The sequence below is a fragment of the Tachyglossus aculeatus genome, chromosome X2, assembly GCF_015852505.1.
Source record: "Tachyglossus aculeatus isolate mTacAcu1 chromosome X2, mTacAcu1.pri, whole genome shotgun sequence".
Taxonomy (NCBI): Eukaryota; Metazoa; Chordata; class Mammalia; order Monotremata; family Tachyglossidae; genus Tachyglossus; species Tachyglossus aculeatus.
This window is the reverse complement of record NC_052100.1, coordinates 985,230-1,012,053: the sequence shown is the minus strand read 5'-3', so window position 1 is coordinate 1,012,053 and position 26,824 is coordinate 985,230. Positions and strand designations below refer to the sequence as shown.

Here is a 26,824-nt window from a genome sequence, read left to right as displayed (position 1 = left end):
GCAGGGGCCCCACGGGGGCTGATAGCACATTTGATCAATCAGAAGTGCTTTAAGTTGTGGCATTTAAGCACTGGCCATGTGCCACGCACTGTACTAAGTACCAGGGTAGATGCAACAATTGGGTGGGACACTTCCTGTCCTACATGGGGCTCACAGTGCGAGGGAGAATAGGTATTAAATCACTACTTCACGGGGGAGACTGGGGCACGGGGAAGTTATAAGTGACTTGCCGAAGGAGAAACCGTAGACGAGGTTAGGACAGCAGGTCCTCCAACGTCCAGGCCCAGGTTCTTTCCACTAGGTCTTGCAGCATAAAGTGCTCTCGGGTCTTCTCAGACTGCGCTCTCGGTTTTCCTACCTCTGACCCTTCCTCTTCATCAAGCAGTGGTATGTATTAAACGTTCAAGTGCACTGCACTAAGCCCTTGGGAGAGTTGGGTATATATGATCCCTGCACTGCAGGAACTTTGAAACAATCCAAATACGGTAAGCACAAGTTCCATACAGTGCTCACTTGGCTCCTGGAGCTGTTCCTTAGTGCCTCACCCAAATCCCCCCAATTCACCATGCCTAAAACCAAATCCATCTTCCCCACCCTAGCCCCACCCCTCCGAACTTTTGTACTTGAGGCCAAAGCCACCAGCCTCCCCTTCCCACAAGGCTGAGTAGGCAGAGGAAGGGCCCTCGAGTCCGGCTCTGGCTGTGGGGCCTCTGTGGGTCTTTTATTTTCAGGGAAACCGGGCCCAATCCCCTTGAATCCAGGGTGACGATCAGCAGATGAGAAGGCCCCAGCTAAGCACGGGAGTAGGGCCAACTTAAGCAGGTCATCCCCAGGACACCCTTCTGCAGGTGAGCCTTTAAACTGAGCCGCTCCCAGCGTGGGTGAGCGAGCACAGCCATAGGTGGGGGAGCGGGCCTGCCGAGCTCCAAGCCAACTCTACTCGTGGGCCGCCCCCGGACTGAAGAACCAGAGACCACCAAGGAACATCAAACTGTTTATTTGTGACCCACGGAGGAGGCCGGACGCTCACTTCTGGCTCGACTCGGACTTGGAAGTGGATGCCCGGAGCGAGGACAGCCGGCGCCTCTTGGCGATCTGTTCCTGCCGCTTCTCTTTGGCCTCCTGGAGAAGCAAGAGACGGTGGTCACGGACCCGGCTAGGGCCTCGGGTCCTCCCCCACCCTCGGGCCACTCCAGCACCCCCAGCCCCCGGACCCACCTTCATCCGCTTGGCCAGGAGCTTGGCGTATTCGGCAGCCGCCTCCTTGTTCTTCTGCGTCCGCTGCTTCTTGAGGGCGATGCGTCTGCGCTTGTGCTGCAGCACGCGTGGCGTCACTAGCCGCTGGATCTTCGGGGCCTTCGTCCTCGGCTTCTTGCCTGCGGCACGGACCGAGGGACAGGCCGGTCAGCCGGCCCCCGGGGTCGAGGCGCCCCCACCCATCCCCTGCCACCCGGGAGCCCTCAGCCTACCTTCCTTGTTGAGGGGCTTGCGCACCACGTATTGCCGCACGTCATCTTCCTTGGACAAGTTGAAGAGCTTGCGGATGCGGCTGGCCCTCTTGGGCCCCAGCCGGCGGGGCACCGTGGTGTCGGTCAGTCCGGGAATGTCTTTCTCCCCTGCGGGGACCATTGAGGGGAGGGTCGGCAGTCAGCGTCCGCCCAGGACAGCGGCACCCACGTGTCCGGATGGGCGGCCCTGAACCTCCGCGGCCTCACCCCAAGTACTTGGGGACCCAAGGGTCAAGGGAGAATGACCAGTGGTGCTGTCTGTTAGTGCTGTACTGATTGACAGGGTAGATGTGAGATAGGGCGGGCCAGTCCCTGTCCCACATGGGTCTAAATCAAAGGAAAACAGAGTTTATGTGGGGCCAAACCCTACACTAAGCATTGGGGTGGATTCAATAGCGTTAGACTCCGTCCCCCATGGGGCTCATAATCCGAGTGAGGAAGAACGGGCATTTTATTTGCATTTTAAGAGAAGACAACTGAGGTACAAAAAAGCCAGGTGACATGCCCCAGGTCACAGCAGACAAGTGGAAGAGGCAGGTTTTGAACCTCCAGGCCCGTACTCTTTCTACTAGGCCATGTTGCTTTCTAGACTGTGAGCCCGCTGTTGGGTAGGGACTGTCTCTGTGTTGCCGACTTGCACTTCCCAAGCGCTTAGTACAGTGCTTTGCACACAGTGCTCAATAAATATGATTGATTGATTCCCAGTGACAGAAAGGCACCCCACAGGAGGAACGCACTGTACTGAACGCTTGGACGGAAATGTCAAGGGCATGAGACGTAGCCCTTATCTGCAAGGAGCTGCTACTCAAAAAACGTGGGACTAGATGGGGACATGGCAGAATGACCTAGTGGAAAGATCATAGGAATGGGCGTTTTAGACCCTGGCCTCCTTTGTGACCTTGGCTAAGTCACTTAACCTCTCCATGCGATGGGGATAAAAGCTCGGAATGTGCGTCTTGTGTGGGGCAGGGGCTTTTCCCCCATCTGACTCTGGTTTTTGCTTCGGTAAGAGTAAAAATCACTCATCACCCAAGTCCCGATGTAACCAGGTCAACGGCAGGCATGGATGGGTGGTGGGAGCTGTGAGTGGTTTGGACAAGCGTCACAGTGGCAGAATTAGGGCAAGATCTTCCAACGTGGACTGCACACGTGGGCACAGCATGGGGCGGGGTGCAGGGGTGGCATTTCTGCCTCTAAGCGTTACTGAACTATCAAATATCTTGAGTGTCAGCCCGACTGCTGCTCCGACCACCATCCCCACGGGCTTCGGAGGTACGAGGATGGCGGGAGTCCTCCCCAGATCCTCGGGCAACATCAGTGCAGCTCCCGTGAGCCAGCAGGCATGCCTGCCAACAGGTGAGCGGGGCAAGGGGGCAATGGGTGGGGAGGGGTCCCACCTTTCTTCACGATGACCAAGTTGAGCACGCTCAGGTTGGCGTCCACAATGCAGCCCCGCACGGACTTGCGCTTCCGCTCGCCGGTCCTCCGCGGGCGGTAGCAAGAGTGGCCCTTGCTGAGCAGCAGGCGGACGCGGCCGTGGGTGAGGACCCCTTGCTTCATGGGGAAGCCCTGCTTGTCGTTGCCGCCACTGATGCGGACCACGTAGCCCTGGGCCCCGGGGGGAGACGGGAACGGACAGACACCAACGGACAGACAAGCGTGGGGGTTGGGATGCGCGCTCCCAGCTGGGGCCGCCCCCGTCCCGCTCACTCATTCAATCGTATTTATTGGGCGCTTACTGTGTGCAGGGCGCTGTACTAAGGGTAGCGTGGCTTGGTGGAAACAGCATGGGCTTGGGAGTCAGGGGTCATGGATTCTAATCCTGCTCTGCAACTCGTCAGCTGTGTGAACGCGGGCAAGTCACTTAACTTCTCTGAGCCTCGGCTACCTCATCTGTCAAATGGGGATGAAGACTGTGAGCCCCACGTGGGACAACCTTATAACCCCCCAGCACTTGGCACATTTTAAGCGCTTAGCAAATGTCATCATTATTATTATGAGTCACTTAACTTCTCTGTGCCTCGGTTCCCTCATCCTCAAATGGGGGATGAAGACTGTGAGCCCCACATGGGACAACCTGATCACCTTGTATCCTCCAGCGCTTAGAACAGTGCTTTGCACATTGTAAGTGCTTAACAAATGCCATCATTATTATTATGTCACTTAACTTCTCTGTGCCTCGGTTCCCTCATCTGCAAAATGGGGATGAAGACTGTCAGCCCTACGTGGGACAGCCTGACCACTTTGTATCTCCCCCAGCGCATTGCACACTGTAAGCGCTTAATAAATGCCATCATTATCATTATGTCATTAACTTCTCCATGCCTCAGTTCCCTCATCCGTAAAATGGGGATGAAGGCTGTCAGCCCCACGTGGGACAACCTGACCACTTTGTACCTCCCCCAGCGCGTTGCACACTGTAAGCGTTTAACATATGCCATCAATATTATGATGTCACTTCTCTGGGCCTCAGTTCCCTCATCTGCGAAATGGGGGTGAAGACTGTCAGCCCTACGTGGGACACCCTGACCACTTTGTACCTCCCCCAGCGCGTTGCACACTGTAAGCGCTTAACCCACTGTTGGGTAGGGACTGTCTCTAGATGTTGCCAACTTGTACTTCCCAAGCGCTTACTACAGTGCTCTGCACACAGTAAGCGCTCAATAAATACGATTGATCGATATGCCATCATTATTATTATGTCACTTCTCTGGGCCTCAGTTCCCTCATCTGCAAAACGGGGATGAAGACTGTCCGCCCTACATGGGACAACCTGATCACCTTGTATCTCCCCCAGCGTGCTGCCCATTGTAAGCGCTTAACAAATGCCATCATTATTATTATGTCACTTCTCTGTGCCTCAGTTCCCTCATCTGCAAAACGGGGATGAAGACTGTCAGCCCTACGTGGGACAACCTGATCACCTTGTATCTCCCCCAGCGTGCTGCCCATTGTAAGCGCTTAACAAATGCCACCATTATTATTATGTCACTTCTCTGTGCCTCAGTTCCCTCATCTGCAAAACGGGGATGAAGACTGTCCGCCCTACATGGGACAACCTGATCACCTTGTATCTCCCCCAGCGCATTGCCCATTGTAAGCGCTTAACAGATGCCATCACTATTATTATCGCTTCTCTGGGCCTCAGTTCCCTCATCTGCAAAATGGGGATGAAGACTGTCCACCCTACATGGGACAGCCTGATCACCTTGTATCTCCCCCAGCGCGTTGCCCACTGTAAGCGCTTAACAAATGCCATCATTATTATGATGTCACTTCTCTGGGCCTCAGTTCCCTCATCTGCAAAATGGGGATAAAGACTGTCCGCCCTACATGGGACAGCCTGATCACCTTGTACCTCCCCCAGCGCGTTGCCCATTGTAAGCGCTTAACAAATACCATCATTATTATTATGTCACTCCTGTGGGCCTCAGTTCCCTCATCTGCAAAATGGGGATGAAGACTGTGAGCCCTATGTGGGACACCCTGACTACTTTGTATCTCCCCCAGCGCGCTGCCCATTGTAAGCGCTTAACAAATGCCATCACTGTTATTATGTCACTTCTCTGGGCCTCAGTTCCCCCACCTGCAAAATGGGGATGAAGACTGTGTGGGACAACCTGATCACCTTGCATCTACGCCAGCGCTTAGCTTGGCACCTAGTAAGCGCTTAACACATTCCCAACGTTATGATGATGATGATGATGATGATTACTGAGGGGGTTGGAAAGCCGTGGCGGCTACCTTCCACTCCTCGCCCAGGGAGTCGGCGGGGACCTCGGTGGCCATCCGCTTCTCGTAGAAGGTGCGCAGCTTCCGCTCATCGTCCACCTCGATGAGCTTCTGGCAGCCCGTGGCCGGGAAGGAGATGTTCAGCTGGCGGGGGAAGGGATGGCGATGGAGGACACCCGGGGGAGGAGACGTCCCGGCCGCGGTCATCCGCCGCCATCCGCCCCGCTGGGACGCCCCGGCGGCCCGCTGCCCGCCCCCCCGCCGGCGCCGGGGCCCGGCCGAGCCGGCGGCCGGACTATTTCGGGGCGGCCCCCTCGGCCGGCCCGTCCAGCCGCCCCGATGCCCGCCATGCCCCCTCCAACGGGCCCTACCTTCATGGCGCCCGACGCCCCAGCTCGAGCCCCGCCGAGGAAAAGAGGCGGGACTTCCGCTCCCCGTCCGTCATATGCGCCCCAAGTCTCGCGAGAAGACGCGGCCTCCGACCCTTCACTTCCGGTGCCCTTCCCGCTCCTCTCCTCAGGAGGAGGGCATGGCCTCCTCAGGCCCTCCCATCACAACTAGCCCCCAATTATAATAATAATAATGGCGTTTCTTAAGCGCTTACTATGTGCCAAGCACTGTCCTAAGCGCTGGGGAGGTTACAAGGTGACCAGGTTGTCCCACGGGGGGGGCTGACAGTCTTCATCCCCATTTTATAGATGAGGGAACTGAGGCCCAGAGAATAATAATAATAATAATGTTGGTACTTGTTAAGCGCTTACTATGTGCCAAGCACTGTCCTAAGCGCTGAGGAGGTTACAAGGTGATCAGGTTGTCCCACAGGGGGGCTCCCAGTCTTCATCCCCATTTTACAGATGAGGGAACTGAGGCCCAGAGAATAGTAATAATAACAATGTTGGTACTTGTTAAGCGCTTACTAAGGCCCAGAGAATAATAATAATAATAATGTTGGTATTTGTTAGGTGCTTACTATGTGCCAAGCACTATTCTAAGCGCTAGGGAGGTTACGAGGTGATCAGGTTGTCCCACGGGGGGGGGTGCTCACAGTCTTCATCCCCATTTTATAGATGAGGGAACTGAGGCCCAGAGAATAGTAATAATAACAATGTTGGTATTTGTTAAGCGCTTACTATGTGCCAAGCACTGTTCTAAGCGCTGGGGAGGTTACAAGGTGATCAGGTTGTCCCACGGGGGGGTGCTCACAGTCTTCATCCCCATTTTATAGATGAGGGAACTGAGGCCCAGAGAATAGTAATAATAACAATGTTGGTATTTGTTAAGCGCTTACTATGTGCCAAGCACTGTTCTAAGCGCTGGGGAGGTTACAAGGTGATCAGGTTGTCCCACGGGGGGGGGCTCACAGTCTTCATCCCCATTTTATAGATGAGGGAACTGAGGCCCAGAGAATAATAATAATAATAATGTCGGTACTTGTTAAGCGCTTGCTAAGGCCCAGAGAATAATAGTAATAATAATGTTGGTACTTGTTAAGCGCTTACTATGTGCCAAGCACTGTCCTAAGCGCTGAGGAGGTTACAACGTGATCGGGTTGTCCCACGGGGGGGCTCACAGTCTTCATCCCCATTTTACAGATGAGGGAACTGAGGCCCAGAGAATAATAATAATAATAATGTTGGTACTTGTTAAGCGCTTACTAAGGCCCAGAGAATAATAATAATAATAATGTTGGTACTTGTTAAGCGCTTACTATGTGCCAAGCACTGTTCTAAGCGCTGGGGAGGTTACAAGGTGATCAGGTTGTCCCACAGGGGGCTCACAGTCTTCATCCCCATTTTACAGATGAGGGAACTGAGGCCCAGAGAATAGTAATAATAACAATGTTGGTATTTGTTAAGCGCTTACTATGTGCCAAGCACTGTCCTAAGCGCTTAGGAGGTTACAAGGTGATCAGGTTGTCCCACAGGGGGGCTCACAGTCTTCATCCCCATTTTACAGATGAGGGAACTGAGGCCCAGGGAATAATAATAATGATGTTGGTATTTGTTAAGCATTTACTATGTGCCAAGCACTGTTCTAAGCGCTGGGGAGGTTACAAGGTGATCAGGTTGTCCCACGGGGAGGGGCTCACAGTCTTCATCCCCATTTTACAGATGAGGGAACTGAGGCCCAGAGAATAGTAATAAGAACAATGTTGGTATTTGTTAAGCGCTTACTATGTGCCAAGCACTGTTCTAAGCGCTGGGGAGGTGACAAGGTGATCAGGTTGTCCCACGGTGGGGGCTCACAGTCTTCATCCCCATTTTATAGATGAGGGAACTGAGGCCAAGAGAAGAATAATAATAATAATGTTGGTACTTGTTAAGCGCTTACTAAGGCCCAGAGAATAATAATAATAATAATGTTGGTATTTGTTAAGCGCTTACTATGTGCCAAGCACTGTTCTAAGCGCTGGGGAGGTTACAAGGTGATCAGGTTGTCCCACGGGGGGCCTCACAGTCTTCATCCCCATTTTACAGATGAGGGAACTGAGGCCCAGAAAATAGTAATGATAATAATGTTGGTATTTGTTAAGCGCTTACTATGTGCCAAGCACTGTTCTAAGCGTTGGGGAGGTTACAAGGTGATCAGGTTGTCCCACGGGGGGCTCACAGTCTTCATCCCCATTTTATAGATGAGGGAACTGAGGCCCAGAGAAGAAGAATAATAACAATGTTGGTATTTGTTAAGCGCTTACTATGTGCCAAGCACTGTTCTAAGCACTGGGGAGGTTACAAGGTGATCAGGTTGTCCCACGGGGGGGCTCACAGTCTTCATCCCCATTTTACAGATGAGGGAACTGAGGCCCAGAGAAGTGAAGTGACTTGCCCAAAGTCACACAGATGACAATTGGCTGAGCTGGGATTCGAACCCATGACCCCGGACTCCAAATCCCGTGCTCTTTCCACTGAGCCACGCTTTGTGGCCTTGGGCAAGCAACGTCACTACTCTGGACCTCAGTTACCTCATCTGGATAATGGGGATTGACCGTGAGCCCCTTGTGGTACGGGGATTGTGTCCAACCTGATTTGCTTGTATCCAGCCCAGCGCTTAGTACACTGCTTGGCACATAGTAAGCACTTAACAAATACCATCATTATTATTTATAATGATTGCAAGTGCTCGTGCCCCCTCTGTAACCCACCGTGGACCACGAGCTCCTAGGGGCTGAGAGGCAGGAATTTGCTCTTGCCTGAGCCCTACGGGCTGGAAGGAATTTCAGCTCCTCCCTGTGCCTCAGTATCCCCATTCCCCTCCTCCTCTCAATCAAGCAGATGAGAAGCAGTGGGGCCTTAGCGGGTAGAGCCCAGGCCTGGAACTCAGAAGGACTTGGGTTCTAATCCCAGCTCGGCCCCTTGTCTGCTGTGCGACCTGGGGTAAGTCACTTAAATTATTTGTGCCTCAGCTACCTTATTTATAAAATGGGGATTATGACCGTGAGTCCCATGTGGGACAGTGACTGTGTCCAACCTGATTATCTTGTATTTATTTATTTATTACTCTATTTTACTTGTTCATATCTGTTCTATTTATTTTATTTTGTTAGTATGTTTGGTTTTGTCCTCTGTCTCCCCCTTTTAGACTGCGAGCCCACTGTTGGGTAGGGACTCTCTATATGTTGCCAGCTTGTACTTCCCAAGCGCTTAGTACAGTGCTCTGCACACAGTAAGCGCTCAATAAATACGATTGATGATGATGATGATTAAGAGGTGTGCGGTGTACGGTTTGGGTTGTAGTAGCACAGCAGTGAGGTGAGGTAAGAGAGGACAAGGTGATTGAGTGTTTTTTTGAGCACTTACTGTGTGCAGAACACTGTATTAGGTGCTTGGGAAGGACAAGTTGCCAACATATATGTATATATATATATATGCATATGTGTTTGTACATATTTATTACTCTATTTGTACCTATCTATTCTATTTATTTTATTCTGTTAGTATGTTTGGTTTTGTTCTCTGTCTCCCCCTTTTAGACTGTGAGCCCACTGTTGGGTAGGGACTGTCTCTATATGTTGCCAGCTTGTACTTCCCAAGCGCTTAGTACAGTGCTCTGCACACAGTAAGCGCTCAATAAATACGATTGATGATGATGATGATTAAGAGGTGTGCGGTGTACGGTTTGGGTTGTAGTAGCACAGCAGTGAGGTGAGGTAAGAGAGGACAAGGTGATTGAGTGTTTTTTTCAGCGCTTACTGTGTGCAGAGCACTGTACTAGGCACTTGGGAAGGACAAGTTGCCAACATATATGCATATATATATATATATGTATACATGTTTGTACATATTTATTGCTCTATTTATTTGTACCTATCTATTCTATTTATTTTATTTTGTTAGTATGTTTGGTTTTGTTCTTTGTCTCCCCCTTTTAGACTGTGAGCCCACTGTTGGGTAGGGACTGTCTCTAGATGTTGCCAGCTTGTACTTCCCAAGCGCTTAGTACAGTGCTCTCCACATAGTAAGCGCTCAATAAATACGATTGATGATGATGATGATTAAGAGGTGTGTGGTGTACGGTTTGGGTTGTAGTAGCACAGCAGTCAGGTGAGGTAAGAGAGGACAAGGTGATTGAGCGTTGTTTTGAGCGCTTACTGTGTGCAGAGCACTGTACTAGGCGCTTGGGAAGGACAAGTTGCCAACATATATGTATATATATATGTATATATGTTTGTACATATTTATTGCTCTATTTATTTATTTGTACCTATCTATTTTATTCTGTTAGTATGTTTGGTTTTGTTCTCTGTCTCCCCCTTCTAGACTGTGAGCCCACTGTTGGGTAGGGACTGTCTCTATATGTTGCCAGCTTGTACTTCCCAAGCGCTTAGTACAGTGCTCTGCACACAGTAAGTGCTCAATAAATACGATTGATTGATTTTTAAGCTAATGGTGAGGAGTTTCTGTTTGCCGCGAAGGTGGTTGGGAAAAAACTGGAGGTTTTTGAGGAGCGGGGAAATAGGGACTGAACGCTTTTTGCAGAAAAATATTCTGGGCAGCAGAATGAAGTATGGACTAGAGCGGGGAGAGACAAGAGGCAGGGAGGTCAGCAAGGAGGTTGACAGAGGCGGCTTAGGATAAGTGTTTGGTTTAACACGGTAAGTTTGGATGGAAAGGAAAGGGTGGATTTTAGCACTGTTGTGAAGGTTGAACCGACAGGATTTAGTAAGATTGAATGTGTGCGTGGAACGAGAGAGAGGAGTCAAGGATAATACCAAGATTATGGGCTTGTGAGACAGGCAGGCTGGTGGTGCCGTCTACAGTGATGGGAAAATCAGGGGAGCCTGGTCTTTTAGACCGTAAGCTCGTCTTTAGACCATAAGCTTGTTGTGGGCCAGGAACGCGTCTACCAACTCTGCTCTACTGTACTCTCCTAAGCGCTTAGTACAGTGCTCTGCACACAGTAAGCACTCAATAGTGATGGGAAAATCAGGGGAGCCTGGTCTTTTAGACCGTAAGCTCGTCTTTAGACCGTAAGCTTGTTGTGGGCCAGGAACGCGTCTACCAACTCTGCTCTACTGTACTCTCCTAGGCGCTTAGTACAGTGCTCTGCACACAGTAAGCGCTCAATAGTGATGGGAAAATCAGGGGAGCCTGGTCTTTTAGACCGTAAGCTCGTCTTTAGACCGTAAGCTTGTTGTGGGCCAGGAACGCGTCTACCAACTCTGCTCTACTGTACTCTCCTAAGCGCTTAGTACAGTGCTCTGCACACAGTAAGCGCTCAATAAGTAGGACTGATGGAGTTTTCCTAGCGCTCAACCGGCTGAGGCGGCACGGGGCTCGGGGAAGAGGGGCTGGCTCACTGGCTGGGAAGGGGCTCCTGGGGGATCCGTGGCCATAGAGAAGCAGCCTGGCTCAGTGGAAAAGAGCAGGGGCTTTGGAGTCGGAGGTCATGGGTTCGAATCCCGGCTCCGCCAATTGTCAGCTGGGTGACTTTGGGCAAGTCACTTCACTTCTCTGGGCCTCAGTTCGCTCATCTGTAAAATGGGGATTAAGACTGTGAACCCGCTGTGGGGCAACCTGATCACCTTGTAACCTCCCCAGCGCTTAGAACAGTGCTTTGCACATAGTAAGCGCTTAATAAATGCCGTCATTATTATTATATCCCGCAGAGGGGCTGTCACTGGACAAGCTTGCCCTGGGCCACATCAGCACCCCAACTGGACGCCCCCTCCCTCCCAGCGTCCGGGGGTGGGGCAGCTGGACCTGACTTGGGGCTGGGGACGGGGCAGAGAAAGATCTGTGGGGGGAAGTGGGGACAGGGCACGGTGTCCAGAGGGGAGGACCAGCAAACTGCTGGCCCCTGGCCGGCTCAACGCCAAGTGGCTCTGAATTTAGCTGCATCATCATCATCATCATCATCAATCGTATTTATTGAGCGCTTACTATGTGCAGAGCACTGTACTAAGCCCTTGGGAAGTCCAAATTGGCAACACATAGAGACAGTCCCTACCCAACAGTGGGCTCACAGTCTAAAAGGGGGAGACAGAGAACAAAACCAAACACACCAACAAAATAAAATAAATAGGATAGATATGTACAAGTAAAATAAATAAATAAATAGAGTAATAAATATGTACAACCATATATACATAAGAGAAGCAGTGTGGCCTAGTGGATGGATCCCCGGCCTGGGAATCAGAAGGGCCTGGGTTCTAATCCCAGCTCCTCCACTTGTCTGCCGTGTGACCTTGGGTAAGTCACTTATCCCGGCTCCGCCACTTATCAGCTGTGTGACTTTGGGTAAGTCACTTCACTTCCCTGTGCCTCAGTGACCTCATCTGTAATTCTAAGAATGTGCTGTAATTCTAAGAATGTGAGCCCCACATGGGATGACCTGATTACCTTGTATCCACCCCAGTGCCTAGAACAGTGCTTGGCACATAGTAAGCACTTAAATACCATCATTACTGTTAACTTCTCTGAGCCTCAGTTACCTCATCTGTAAAGTGAGCCCTATGTAGGACAGGAACCGTGTCCAACCCAGTGTGCCTGCAACCACCCCAGTGCTTAGAACGGTGCCTGGCACAGAGGAAGCGCTTAGCACAGTAACAATTAACGGCTGCTTCTTTCCAGCGTAGTAAAGTGACTTGTCCAAGGTCACCCAGCAGACAAGTGCTAGAACAGTGCTTTGCACAGAGTAAGCGCTTAACAGATGCCATCGATAAAAAAAAATTAGTGGCAGATCAATCAATCGTTATTTATTGAGCACTTAGAACCTTCTGATTTGCAGGCCCGTGCTCTATCCACTATGTCATGCTGCTTGCGCTTAACAAATGCCATTATTATTAACAAATACCATCTTCCCTTGGTCCCCCTCTCCATCCCCCGCATCTTGCCTCCTTCCCTTCCCCACAGCACCTGTATATATGTTTGTACATATTTATTACTCTATTTATTTGACTTGTACCTATCTATTTATTTTATTTTGTTGGTATGTTTGGTTTTGTTCTGTCTCCCCCTTCTAGACTGTGAGCCCACTGTTGGGTAGGGACTGTCTCTATATGTTGCCAGCTTGTACAGTGCTGTGCACACAGTAAGCGCTCAATAAATATGACTGATTGATTGACTGGCACGAAGGAGAAGGAAGCACCCTGCGGACTGAGAAAAGGGGTGGGGGCCTGCCCCGACGGCCTTGGCAGGGGTGGAGAGAAGCACACGTTCCAGACCCGGCGGAGACACATCAAAGCCCTCTTTTGGGGCACGTTTATTACACGCCACGTGGACAACAGTGCACTGGGGACCGGGAGTCACGGCCCGACGACCGACCGCTCAGAGGTGCCGGTGAGTTGACCGTTCGGGGACTGCTACCCCCTTGTCCGTCGCGGGCCGAGGGGAGGAGGGACACACACACACACAGACAAGCACTCTGAGCCCCACCATGCCGATGCCCAGGTCTCCCCAGAGGATGGACGCTCCCTCCACTGGGCACGGCCCCCTCAGGCCTCCCAGATTCTGGTCTCTTGGCCCCCGCCATCGCTCCCTGAAGTCACCTGCCAGGCTTTGGGTATGGATGCGTGGGGCGAGGGGGTCAGGACAGCTCCCCCATTGTCAATCGGGCAGGGCCGGGGAGGGGGGTGGGCATGGACAGGTGGGAAGCAGCCGTCTGGCAAAGGGAAGGAACCACCCCAGCCCGGACGGGAGAGGCCGGTGAACGTGGAATCGGTCGCCCGCGGGTCCCTCAGTGTTACCATTCCAGGACACCCACCCTCCCCCAGAGTGGGACAGGCGGGGGTGGGGGGAGGAGGATGGACAGACAAGCAGACACACCCCAGACGGGCAGATGGACAAGGCTGACCTCTGTCCAGGCAAAACCGGGGCCCATCTGCTTGTTCGTCCTTCGGCTCGGGGGGTAAGTTGGGCCGCCCCCTCCCCCTGGCCCAGGACCAGAAGTGCCCGGCCGGAGCCGGCCAGCTAAGGGAGGGTCAACCCTGGACGGGGGCCGCTTTCCCGTCAAACCCTCCCACCGACTCCGGGGGCTGCTTCCTCCCGCTGCGGGGGTCCCTCCAAGCCCAGGCCCCGGGGCGCCCAGCTGCTGGAGCCGGGGGGCAGCTGGGATCTTCGGTGGGAAGGAGGGGAATGGGGACGGGGTGCCGCCCTCGTCCTCTCGCCCCTCCCAGAGGCTGGTGCAGACCCCGGGACCCTCCCCAGCATCTAGGCCCCAGGCCCTTCCCTCCCACTCTGCTCCAACCAGGCCCCGGGCTCCTCAGTGGACCCCAGGGTGTAAACATGTATAACACTTAGTGTTTCCGGAGGGGCCCGGGCAGCGATGAGCCTCCCGCCCGGCCTCAGACCAGCTCCTGAAGGGCCCCCGCCACGGAGCCTCTCTAGGCAGCCGCCGCAGGGCCCACCCGCTCAACCGTTTGTTTGTTTGCCCCTCACTCCCTGCCAAGCAGCGGTGGCGTGGCAGCACCCTCTTTTCCCAGCGCCCTAGGCCACCCCAGCTCATCAGGTCAACCCCTCAGAGGCCTGGGTGGACAGGAGAACGGGCTGAAGGCCTGGTCCTCAGTCTTCCTGCTGCGGGAGGACCCGGGATGACCTCAGCACCAGCCCGGTCTCGCTGACCGGCTGGCACCACCGCCGTGGAGCACGGAGGGGCCGGAGTCCTCTCCATCTCCGGTCCCCCCAGCCCGGAGCCACAGGTGGACGGAAGAGGAGATGGCGAGCGGCCCGCCGGCTGAGCGGATGACAGCCCCCACCCCTTCCCCTCTTATTCCTCCATTGCCATAGCCCCAACCCCCCCACCCACAGTAGTGTTGGCATAGATAGATGCCACCCCCCTTTTCCCATGGGCACGTCCCCCAGAACCCAGGCAGGCGCTCCCTTACCTACTCGGCCCCCCACAGGGCCCTCGCTTTGCCTGTGAGGACGGCGGAGGTCCCCCAGGATGCCGGGATTCCTGCCCACAGCTCAGGGGGGTGGGGGGAGGGCACGGGGCAGAGGGAAGCGGTGGGCCAGAGCCGGGCATGGTGCTAGTTCGGCTGCCAGACCCCAGGAGAGGAAGGGGAGCGGTAACCCGGAGCCCGGATCCTCTGGTTCTGACCAGGCCGCTCGCACGCCCGAGAGGGAGGGAAGCCGGCCCCTGGACACCTGAATGCCAGGCGCCCGTCCCCTCGGGCCGGGGGGGAGACCTGCGGCGGTGGGGGGAGACCTGCGGCGACGGGAGCAGCTGCCGCACGTTTCGTGGGCTCTGCGCGGACAGATCCGACCCAGCGGAGGGGCTGTGCGGCCCCCAGCCCCGGCGATTTAGTGTGAAGGTGAGGGGGCGGGGAGGGGGGGCGGGGGCCGGCGGAGGCATCTCAGGGGCTCTCCCGCAGCTTGTCCTCTGTCTCCAGCTGGGCCAGTTGCCGGCGCAGGGCGTTGACCTTGGCCTGCAGCTCCTTGTTGTACTGGATGATGGCAACCATCTCGTCGCAGGCTTCGTCCAGGTACTTGGAAGAGCGGGTCCAGCGCAGGAACACCCCTGCGGCGGCGCCCCCCCCACGGCCGACACCCGGCCACGGGGCTTTTAGCGCGTACGCTCCCCCCGCCCGCGCTCCCACTCTACCGGGCAAGGACCGGGGGAGCGGAGGGGTGGGGGCCGCTGCGTCCGTGGCGGGCACCGGTGCCCATCGGGGCCCCCGAGGAGCCGGGGAGTGGGCCGGTGTGAAGGTGGCTGGGGTGCCCTCCCCGGGGGGTCGTCGGGGACCGGGGCCGCCCACGGGCGGGAGACGGGGGAGCTCACCTTCCCAGAGTTGGAGGCTCTGCGGGGCGACCGACGGCCAGATGACCAGGCCGTTGGCCTCGAACAGGGGGTTGGTGAACCTGGCCAGCTCGGTGGGCTGATTGACCCAGGACCACAGGGACATGGTTTTCTGCGGCAGCTTCAGCTTGGACCTGGCCGGGGAGAGGGCGGGCTCAGCGGGCGCGGGGCGGGCCCGGCGGGCCCGGCTGGACGCGGCCGAGCGGCCCCCACCTCTCGCTGGGGTTGTTGCCCAGGAAGGTCCCAAACTGGGAGGCGTAGGCGTGCTCCAGGAGCAGGATGAGGAAGTGCTCGGTGAACTCGAAGGAGCAGGGGAACTGGCGCAGGACCTGCCACACGCAGTCGAGGAACAGGAAGAACACGGGCGCCTCCCACTTCTGCTTGCCGCTGGCGTAGGCCCCCTGGGCGCAGCGCTGCTGGAACGGGTGCCCGGCCTGCCCGCGGAGGACGGGGCTGAGGCGGGGCCCCGGGGGGGGGGGGGGGGCCCGGCCCGCGCACCGTGGCTTCCCCTCGGGTCCCCGCGGGGCCCGGGCCTCCTCACCTGGAGCCACTCGCGCTCCACCAGGGCCTGGAAGCCGCGCAGGGTCCGGCAGCGGGGGTCCAGGAGGATCTGGGCCAGCGAGGTCACCTGCAGGGTGGAGTCCGTCCCCTCCGTCCCGTGGACCAGCACGGAAGCCCCCTCCCTGCCGGGCAGACGCGCGCGTGTCTCAGCGGTGACGGGGGCCGCCTCCGGCCAACCGGTCCCCGGCGCGCCCCCGCCCCCGCCCCCGGCCCCCGCCCCCGGCCCCGGACCTGTCGAGGCACTGGGCGGCCAGGCAGGCCGTGGTCAGGATCTCCTTGACGTGCGTGAGCCAGTTGGAGGCCTCCAGCTTGCTGAGCCAGCGGTCCATGTTGTGGGACTGGTCGTTGCAGGCTTCCACCAGCTTGATCAGGCTCTCCTGGAGGATGGGGTACCTGGCGGGACGGAGAGCGGGGGTCAAGGCCCCGTGGAGAGCCGGCGTTCCCTGGAGCGTGGCGGCCATGGGCACGCGGGCTTCCCGGAGAGCAAACGGGCCGGGGAGATCATCGTCATCATCATCATCGATCGTATTTATTGAGCGCTTACTATGTGCAGAGCACTGGCCTAAGCGCTTGGGAAGTACAAATTGGCAACATCTAGAGACAGTCCCTACCCAACAGTGGGCTCACAGTCTATAAGGGGGAGACAGAGAACAAAACCAAACATACTAACAAAATAAAATAAATAGGATAGAGATGTACAAGTAAAATAAATAGAGTAATAAATATGTACAAATATATATACAGGTGCTGTGGGGAAGGGAAGGAGGTAAGATGGGGGGATGGAGAGGGAGACGAGGGGGAGAGGAAGGAAGGGGCTCAGTCTGGGAAGGCCTCCTGGAGGAGGGGAGCTCTCAGCAGGGCCTTGAAGGGAGGAAGAGAGCTAGCTTGGCGGATGGGCAGAGGGATTGGGGGCATTCCGGGCCCGGGGGAGGATGTGGGCCGGGGGTCGATGGCGGGACAGGCGAGAGCGAGATGCCTTTTTGTGTCCCCCTCGGCCCCAACCGGAATCCCGTAGGTCCCGTCGGGGAACCGTGGAGAGTGAGGGTCTGGCCGAGGCCACGGTGGGGTTGACCTCACCCTACCCTCTCCACACCCAAAGGTCCAACAGGAAGGACGCGCACCCCCGGCCCCCAAGCCTCCTCAGAATCCCCGAACGACTCCCACCCGCCCCGGGCGCTCGACGCGCTCGGACCCCGGTGCCCCCCGCGGCCTTGGGCTGAGAGGCCCTACGGCCCGCTCCTCCGGGGCAGGATGCCGGCCCGCGCGCCGTTTCCCAGGCGCCCGGGGCCCGCCGTCGCCCGGCCGCCCCCTCACCGCTCGACGGCCTTGTGGATGCGCCGCCACTGGGGGTAATGGGCCTCCTGCTCGAAGCCGCCGCCTTTGGCGCGGGCCTGCTGGGCCACGTTCAGGGCGCGCGTGTCGATGATGTAGCCGCGCTTGCCCGGGCGCAGGGTGGCGTTGACCAGCTTCTCGTCTTCCTTGCAGCGCCGTCCGTTGGTGCCGGTCAGCGGCTGGCTGCTCCGCATCATCACCTAGTAACCACGGGCATCTTCAGCTTTTCCTCCTTTTAGTCCGGGACTCCCCGGGTGGGGGGCATCGGGGACTGGGTCCAACCCGACTCCCTTGAACCGATGTCGGCCCTCAGCACGGCGCTTGGCGCAGAGTGAGCTCGCTCTTTGTGACTGTTTGGCAGTCCATCTTTCCCCCTAAGGTGGGCCCCGGACCCTCCCTCCCTCCGGCGGGGGACCGTGGGGGGCTGTTGGCTGGGGTCGGGGGGTGCCCCGAAGCCCCGGAGACACCTCCGGCCCGCAATTCTCACCATCCCGTTCTTCTTGTGGTAGTAGCTGAGCACCGGGAAGCGCCCACCGTGGCGGAACTGGGCCGCCTTGCGGAGGGCCTCGTCGTCCACGGCGGCGGGCACGGTGACCAGGGCTGGGTAGGAGGGGCACACGGAGAAGTCCTTGTTCACCTGGCTCAGTCGCCAATCGCTGGTCTGGGGAAGGAGGGGCGTCGGGTCAGGGGGACTTGGGGGGCCTGGGGACCAGCGCCGCGGCTGCCCCGGCACCCCCAAATTTCTAACGGTGACGACGGCGCTTGTTAAGCACTTGCTGTGAGTTAAGCACTGTACTAGGCTCTGATTAGCAAGCTAATCAGACTGGACACAGTCCCATTCCCCCGTGGGGCTCCTCACAGCCTAATTTGGGAAGGATGGGATTTAATACGATGGGATAAATACGACTGACTGATTGACAGTACCCATTTTGCAAAGGCGGGTAACTGAGGTGCAAAGAAGTGAAGCGACTTGTGGACGTGAGGCCTGCAATTCTCACCCTGTATATATGAATATATGTCCTGTATTTATTACTCTATTTGTACATATTTATTTTATTTTGTTAATATGTTTTGTTTTGTTCTCCGTCTCCCCCTTCTAGACCGTGAGCCCGCTGTAGGGTAGGGACCGCGTCTCTATATGTTGCCAACTTGTACTTCCCAGGCGCTTAGTACAGTGTTCTGCATGCAGTAAGCGCTCAATAAATACGACTGAATGAATGAATGAGGCACAGACGGGATTAGAACTCGGCTCCTTTGACTCCCAGGCCTGGGGTCTTTCCACTAGGCCCCACCGCCGCTGCTCATCTCTGCAAATGAGCCTTATCCAATCAATCAGTCGTATTTATTGAGCACTTACTGTGTGCAGAGCACTGTACTAAGCGCTTGGGAAGTACAAGCAGGCAACACATAGAGACAGTCCCTACCCAACATCATCATCGATCGTATTTATTGAGCGCTTACTGTGTGCAGAGCACTGTACTAAGCGCTTGGGAAGTACAAACTGGCAACATATAGAGACAGTCCCTACCCAACAGTGGGCTCACAGTCTAAAAGTTCATAACCAAATGGGGAAAGGGATGGGGGTAGGGGGGTGGGAAGGGGGGGGGCCCGCCTCTGGCTCCCGGGGCCGTGGGGTGGGAGTGGGAGGGTGGGCTCTGGGAGTCGCGGGACGACGGCCCGGCTCTGGCCCCGCTAGCCCGGCCTTCCTCGGCACGACTTACGACGGAAGAGACGCGCTCAAACTCCTGCTGGGGCAGGAAAGCCTGCCATCCATCCTCCCCAACCTCGAACATGGGCCGGTAGAAGAAGGGGTACATCAGGGTGACCGAGCCCAGCGTGGACAGCGCCTGGGGGCACACAGGCGGCGTGACGGACGCCGCCTCTTGACGCGGCGCCCGCCCCTGCCCCTGGTAGGAGCCCAGGTGGGCACCAGGCCCCCCCGCCCAGTGTGCCACCACCGCTTCCCTCCCCGGCTCTAACGGTGGTGGGGGGGAGCCGGCCCCCCGGCACCCGGTGATCGTCCCGGGACCTGTCCTGACACGGCCGTGCCCGGCGGGGACTGGCCTCCTCCCTCCTCCGGAGCTCCCCGTGGCGCCCGGGGGTCTCCCGGGCCTGGTGGGCCTGGTCCACCCCCTTCTCACCCGCCCCGGGCACCGGCTGGGCGGTCCGGTGGGCTGCACGGGCCGGCGGGGCCACCGAGCCCTCACCTCGATGGAGCTGGCGATGTTCAGACACTCGTCCATGCCGGGGACGTCCAGCCGGATGACGCGCAGGTCTTTGCACTTGACCACGATGGTGCCCAGGGACCCCACGAACCTAGAAAGCGAGGCCCACCCGTCGCCCGCGGAGACCACCGGCCGCCTCGGACGGGAGCCCCCCCCCCGCCCCCCGACCGCCAGGTTGGACACCATGTTTCGTTCTGTTGTCTGTCTCCCCCTTCTAGACTGTGAGCCCGTTGTTGGGTGGGGACCGCCTCTAGATGTTTCCAAAACGCTTAGTATAGTGCTCAGCACACGGTAAGCGCTCAGTAAATTCGATTGAATGAATGATTGGCACCAGCCCACCTCCGGCGCTCTCCTTTCCCTCCTCCCCAGACGCCTCTTCTCTCCTTTCTCGTCCACAGCTCCGGGCTCCGAACTCTGCTCGGATCGCTGAGACGTCTCCCGAGGGTCTCCAGAGCCGCCGTCACAGCTTCCAGGCCCTCATTCAACCGTATTTATTTATTTATTGAGCGCTTACTGCATGCAAAGCACTGTACTGAGCGCCCTCCGCCCACCTCGCTCTGTCCTCCCACTCCCATCCAGGCTGAGCCCTCCGTTCCAGTCCAGCTCACCCTCTCTCAGCGTCCCAATCGACCCCCCGGGCCTGGAACTCAAAGCCGCCAGACCTCAGGGCCTCCTCCGGGAGGCCTTCCCTGAATTCATCCCCACCGCCCCGTTCACGTCCTACCATCGGCCAGCTTGGCCCTTGTGGGTTTGGGGATCAATCGCTTCTATTTCCGTGTATTCGTTTTTCCATCTCATCATCATCACCATCATCAATCATATTTATTGAGCGCCTTACTGTGTGCAGAGCACTGTACTGAGCACTTGGGAAGTACAATTTTGGCAACAATTTGAACATATCTCCAGTTCCCCACCATTGTCTGCTCCGTGGGACAGGCGCTAGCCCGGTTTTTTATTCCATGTCCCCAGGCCCCTCGCCTCCCGCCCAGAAGAGGAAGGATAAAATATAAGCTGCCTAAAATATAAAATTTGCAGGCACACCCGGGGTTCTGAGGTGGTTGATGTGGCCCGGGAGGTCGGGGGTGAATCAGGGTGGGCTTCCTGGAAGACGACTTTGAATGCCTGGCATATAGAAAGCACTAACGAATGCCATAATTATTACTATTATTACGGTGGCTAAAGGGAGGGGGAAGGGAGGGGAGCTGGGCTTTTGGGTCCAAGGCCCGGACAGGGGAAGGGATGAGGGGGTCGGGGGTGAATCATGGTGGGCTTCCCGGAAGATGACTTTGAATGTCTGGCACATAGTAAGTGCTAACGAATCAGTATTACTATTATTATGGTGGCTAAAGGGAGAGGGGAGGGAGGGGGGCTGGGCTTTGGGTCCAAGGCCGGGACAGGGGAAGGGATGAGGGGGTCGGGGGGAAGGGGGAGGGCAGGGGCCGGGAGTTGGGGTGGGGGGGGCTGGGGATGGGAAGGCGGGGCAGGGGACAGAATTGGGGGGGGCAGGGCTAAGAGTGGGGGTGGAGGCCAGGAGTTGTTGGGGTTGGGGGGCTGGGGATAAGAGTGGGGGGACAGAATTGGGGGGGGCAAGGATAAGAGTGGGGGTGGAGGACAGAATTGGGGGTGGGGGGCTGGGGATAGGAGTGGGGGGTGGAGGACAGAATTGGGGGTGGGGGGCTGGGGATGGGGGGGACAGAATTGGGGGGGGCCAGGGCTAAGAGTGGGGGTGGAGGCCAGGAGTTGGGGTTGGGGGGCTGGGGATAGGAGTGGGGGGCAGGGGACAGAATTGGGGGTGGGGGGGCTGGGGATGGGGGGGACAGAATTGGGGGGGGCTGGGGATGGGGGGGACAGAATTGGGGGTGGGGGGGCTGGGGATGGGGGGGACAGAATTGGGGGGGGGGCCAGGGCTAAGAGTGGGGGTGGAGGCCAGGAGTTGGGGCTGGGGGTAGGAGTGGGGGGCAGGGGACAGAATTGGGGGTGGGGGGCTGGGGGTGGGGGGACAGAATTGGGGGGGGCCAGGGCTAAGAGTGGGGGTGGAGACCAGGAGTTGGGGCTGGGGGGATGGGGCTGGGGGGGCGGGGGGCAGGGGACAGAATTGGGGGGCAAGGCTAAGAGTGGGGGTGGAGGCCAGGAGTTGGGGTTGGGGGGCTGGGGATAGGAGTGGGGGGCAGGGGGGACAGAATTGGGGGCTGGGACTAAGGGGGGGGGGCAGAATTGGGGGCTAAGAGAAGGGGTTGGGGGTGTGTGTGCCCCGAATCGGTGTCGGGGTCTCGGTGTCCTGACCTCTTGTCGATGGAGTCGATGTTGGCGTGGAGCAGCCAGAGCTCCTCCGTGTTGTCCTGGCGGGAGGACAGGATGAGGTGGTGGCCCGTGAGGCACAGGGTGCCCTCCACGGCCGGGTACAGCGGACGGTGCAGCACCACGTTGTCCGCGCGCGGCGTCTTGATCAGCTCCGCGAACTCCATCGCGCCGGGACCCGATCGATCGACCGGTCGATGGATCGACGGACCGATCGATCGACGGGTCGATCGGGGGCCGGGCCCGATCGCCCCTCGACCTCCCGGGATCCGAGGCCCCGGACAGCCGGGAAACTGCGGGCGGAAGTCGCTCCGCCACCGCCCAACTGAGGGCGGAAGTCGTTCGGGGCCCCGGGGGGGGGCAACTGCGGGCGGAAGTCGCTCGGCCACCGCCCAACTGCGGGCGGAAGTCGTTGGGCCGCCGGGCGGGGGAGGGACAACTGCGGGCGGAAGTCGCTCTGCCACCGCCCAACTGCGGGCGGAAGTCGCTCGGCCACCGCCCAACTGCGGGCGGAAGTTCTTCGGCCGCCTGTCACTTACAATAATAATAATAATTGCACTTATTAATTTACTTACTTTAATTTACTATGTGCAAAGCATTCATTCAATCGCATTTATTGAGCGCTTGCTGTGTGCAGAGCACTGTACTAAGCGCTTGGGAAGTCTGCACACAGTAAGCGCTCCATAACTACGATGGAATGAAATGAATGAACAAGTGGGGGAGTCGGGATTCGAACCCAGGACCGGTGACTCCGAAGCCCATGAATGAATGAATAAGTGGGGGCGGCGGGATTCGAACCCACGAGCTCTGACTCCTAAACCGGTGCTCTTTCCACCGAGTCATGCCGCTTCTCACTTGAGGGCGGAAGTCGCTCCTCCCCCGCCCAACTGCGGGCGGAAGTCCCTCTCTGCCGCCGGCCAATCGAGGGCGGAAGCCGGGCGGACCCGAGCCTCAAGCCAATACAGGGAGGGAAACGCAGAGTCGGCGCATGCGCAAGGAGCCCGAAAAGGGGGGCGCGAGCAGAGAACGACCGTTGGTACCGGAAGTGACGTCACAGTCGTTCTCCTTCTCCTTTTACCTCATGGCTCACCCTCGCCACCGAATGGGCCCGTTCTCCGACCACTGCCTCCCCCCGCAATTATTATTATTATTACAATAATTATATTATATATACCATATCTATATTTCATATTTTCTGATATGGCATATTTTAATGATAATAATAATTATAATGGCATTTATTAAGCACTTACTATGTGCAAAGCACTGTTCTAAGCACTGGGGAGGTTGCAAGGTGATCAGGTTGTCCCATGGGGGCTCACAGCCTTAATCCCCATTTGACAGATGAGGGAACTGAGGCACAGAGAAGTGAAGTGAGGTTACAAGGTGATCAGGTTGTCCCACGGGGGGCTCACAGCCTTCACCCCCATTTGACAGATGAGGGAACTGAGGCGCAGAGAAGTGAAGTGAGGTTACAAGGTGATCAGGTTGTCCCATGGGGGCTCACAGCCTTAACCCCCATTTTACAGATGAGGGAACTGAGGCGCAGAGAAGTGAAGTGAGGTTACGAGGTGATCAGGTTGTCCCACGGGGGGCTCACAGCCTTAACCCCCATTTTACAGATGAGGGAACTGAGGCACAGAGAAGTGAAGTGAGGTTACAAGGTTGATCAGGTTGTCCCACGGGGGGCTCACAGCCTTAATCCCCATTTTACAGATGAGGGAACTGAGGCGCAGAGAAGTGAAGTGAGGTTACAAGGTGATCAGGTTGTCCCACGGGAGGCTTACAGCCTTAATCCCCATTTTACAGATGAGGGAATTGAGGCACAGAGAAGTGAAGTGACTTGCCCAAAGTCACACAGCTGACAATTAATTACAATAAGGGTATTTGTGAAGGGCTTCCTAGGTGCCAGGCACTGTACGAAGCGCTGGGGAAGATACAAGTTCATCAGATCAGGCACAGGCCCTGTCCCCCATGGGGCTCACACGCATAATCCCCATTTTACAGATGAGGGAATTGAGGCACAGAGAAGTGAAGTGACTTGCCCAAAGTCACACAGCTGACAATTAATTACAATAAGGGTATTTGTGAAGCGCTTCCTAAGTGCCAGGCACTGTACGAAGCGCTGGGGAAGGTACAAGTTCATCAGGTTGGGCACAGGCCCTGTCCCCCATGGGGCTCACACGCATAATCCCCATTTTACAGATGAGGGAACTGAGGCACAGAGAAGTGAAGTGACTTGTCCAAAGTCACACAGCTGACAATTAATTACAATAAGGGTATTTGTGAAGCGCTTCCTAGGTGCCCGGCACAGTACGAAGCGCTGGGGAAGGTACAAGTTCATCAGGTCGGGCACAGGCCCTGTCCCCCATGGGGCTCACACGCATAATCCCCATTTCGCAGATGAGGGAACTGAGGCGCAGAGAAGTGAAGTGACTTGCCCAAAGTCACACAGCTGACAATTAATTAAAATAAGGGTATTTGTGAAGCGCTTCCTAGGTGCCAGGCACTGTACGAAGAGCTGGGGAAGATACAAGTTCATCAGGTCGGGCACAGGCCCTGTCCCCCATGGGGCTCACACGCATAATCCCCATTTCGCAGATGAGGGAACTGAGGCGCAGAGAAGTGAAGTGACTTGCCCAAAGTCACACAGCTGACAATTAATTAAAATAAGGGTATTTGTGAAGCGCTTCCTAGGTGCCAGGCACTGTACGAAGAGCTGGGGAAGATACAAGTTCATCAGGTCGGGCACAGGCCCTGTCCCCCATGGGGCTCACACGCATAATCCCCATTTCGCAGATGAGGGAACTGAGGCGCAGAGAAGTGAAGTGACTTGCCCAAAGTCACACAGCTGACAATTAATTAAAATAAGGGTATTTGTGAAGCGCTTCCTAGGTGCCAGGCACTGTACGAAGAGCTGGGGAAGATACAAGTTCATCAGGTCGGGCACAGGCCCTGTCCCCCATGGGGCTCACACGCATAATCCCCATTTCGCAGATGAGGGAACTGAGGCGCAGAGAAGTGAAGTGACTTGCCCATAGTCACACAGCTGACAATTAATTAAAGTAAGGGTATTTGTGAAGCGCTTCCTAAGTGCCAGGCACTGTACGAAGCGCTGGGGAAGGTACAAGTTCATCAGGTTGGGCACAGGCCCTGTCCCCCATGGGGCTCACACGCATAATCCCCATTTTACAGATGAGGGAACTGAGGCACAGAGAAGTGAAGTGACTTGTCCAAAGTCACACAGCTGACAATTAATTACAATAAGGGTATTTGTGAAGCGCTTCCTAGGTGCCCGGCACAGTACGAAGCGCTGGGGAAGGTACAAGTTCATCAGGTTGGGCACAGGCCCTGTCCCCCATGGGGCTCACACGCATAATCCCCATTTCGCAGATAAGGGAACTGAGGCGCAGAGAAGTGAAGTGACTTGCCCAAAGTCACACAGCTGACAATTAATTAAAATAAGGGTATTTGTGAAGCGCTTCCTAGGTGCCAGGCACTGTACGAAGAGCTGGGGAAGATACAAGTTCATCAGGTCGGGCACAGGCCCTGTCCCCCATGGGGCTCACACGCATAATCCCCATTTCGCAGATGAGGGAACTGAGGCGCAGAGAAGTGAAGTGACTTGCCCATAGTCACACAGCTGACAATTAATTAAAGTAAGGGTATTTGTGAAGCGCTTCCTAAGTGCCAGGCACTGTACGAAGCGCTGGGGAAGGTACAAGTTCATCAGGTTGGGCACAGGCCCTGTCCCCCATGGGGCTCACACGCATAATCCCCATTTTACAGATGAGGGAACTGAGGCACAGAGAAGTGAAGTGACTTGTCCAAAGTCACACAGCTGACAATTAATTACAATAAGGGTATTTGTGAAGCGCTTCCTAGGTGCCCGGCACAGTACGAAGCGCTGGGGAAGGTACAAGTTCATCAGGTCGGGCACAGGCCCTGTCCCCCATGGGGCTCACACGCATAATCCCCATTTCGCAGATGAGGGAACTGAGGCGCAGAGAAGTGAAGTGACTTGCCCAAAGTCACACAGCTGACAATTAATTAAAATAAGGGTATTTGTGAAGGGCTTCCAAGGTGCCCGGCACTGTACGAAGCGCTGGGGAAGATACAAGTTCATCAGGTCGGGCACTGGCCCTGTCCCCATGGGGCTCACACTCTGTCTCCCCCTTCTAGACTGTGAGCCCGTTGTTGGGTAGGGACCGTCACTATATGTTGCCGACTTGTACTTCCCAAGCGCTTAGTACAGTGTTCCGCACACAGTAAGTGTTCAATAAATACGATTGAATGAATAAATGAATGAATGAAGTGGCTTGCCCAGTGTGTGACCCCTTTCTCCTCTCCTCCTCCACATCCCCCCGCCCCACCTCCTTCCTCTCCCTCCAGCACCTGTATATGTATTTCTACAGATTTTATTTTACTCTATTTTACTTGTATATATTTACTATTTATTTTGTTAATGATGTGCATATAGCTATAATTCTATTTGTTCTGACGATTTTGACACCCGCCTACCCCTTCAAGACCGCCCTGGGGCCCTGTCCCCCATGGGGTTCACACTCATAATCCCCATTTCGCAGCTGAGGGAACTGAGGCCCAGAAAAGAGAAGTGACTCACTCAAGGTCACGCAGCAGGCAGATGGTGGGGCGGGGAATCAGTAGCCAGGTTCTTTCCAGGCCCGTGCTCTATTCAGCAGGCCGAATTTGCACTTTAGTGTTTTTATTTAAATAGTCCTCTTCTGGTCTCCATCTCCATCCATTCCCTTGGCGAACCAATTCGTTCCCATTGCATCAATTACCATCCCTAGTCAGGTGATGCCCAAATCTACCTGTCCTTCCTTGCAGTTTTGCCATTCTTCCTGCTTTCCAGCGCTTAGAACAGTGTTTTTGCACGTAGTAAGTGCTTAATAAATGCCATTATTATTA

General features: G+C 56.1%; 2 protein-coding genes across 3 annotated transcripts; both read right to left on the bottom strand.

The window, feature by feature from the left end:
* Positions 1-981: 981 nt before the first annotated feature.
* On the bottom strand, positions 982-5,703 carry RPS6 (ribosomal protein S6). Its single transcript, XM_038771422.1, has 6 exons — positions 5,612-5,703; positions 5,253-5,384; positions 2,906-3,116; positions 1,470-1,616; positions 1,219-1,376; positions 982-1,122 (listed from the first exon to the last, which is right to left on the bottom strand). Exons 1-6 carry the CDS (start codon positions 5,615-5,617, stop codon positions 1,027-1,029), a joined length of 750 nt encoding a protein of 249 aa, XP_038627350.1. The 5' UTR covers positions 5,618-5,703; the 3' UTR covers positions 982-1,026.
* An 8,774-nt stretch (positions 5,704-14,477) lies between these two features.
* Positions 14,478-22,157, bottom strand: MTMR9 (myotubularin related protein 9). 2 transcript variants are annotated; one of them, XM_038771524.1, is made up of 10 exons: positions 21,878-22,157; positions 19,577-19,685; positions 19,091-19,216; positions 17,857-18,030; positions 17,352-17,569; positions 16,269-16,430; positions 16,018-16,159; positions 15,690-15,910; positions 15,459-15,610; positions 14,478-15,197 (listed from the first exon to the last, which is right to left on the bottom strand). In XM_038771524.1, the coding sequence occupies exons 1-10, from the start codon at positions 22,057-22,059 to the stop codon at positions 15,034-15,036; spliced, it is 1,650 nt and encodes a 549-aa protein (XP_038627452.1). In that variant the 5' UTR covers positions 22,060-22,157; the 3' UTR covers positions 14,478-15,033. The 2 variants fall into 2 exon arrangements, with proteins under 2 accessions (XP_038627452.1, XP_038627453.1); XM_038771525.1 differs by having other exon boundaries at positions 15,690-15,805.
* Positions 22,158-26,824: the final 4,667 nt, after the last annotated feature.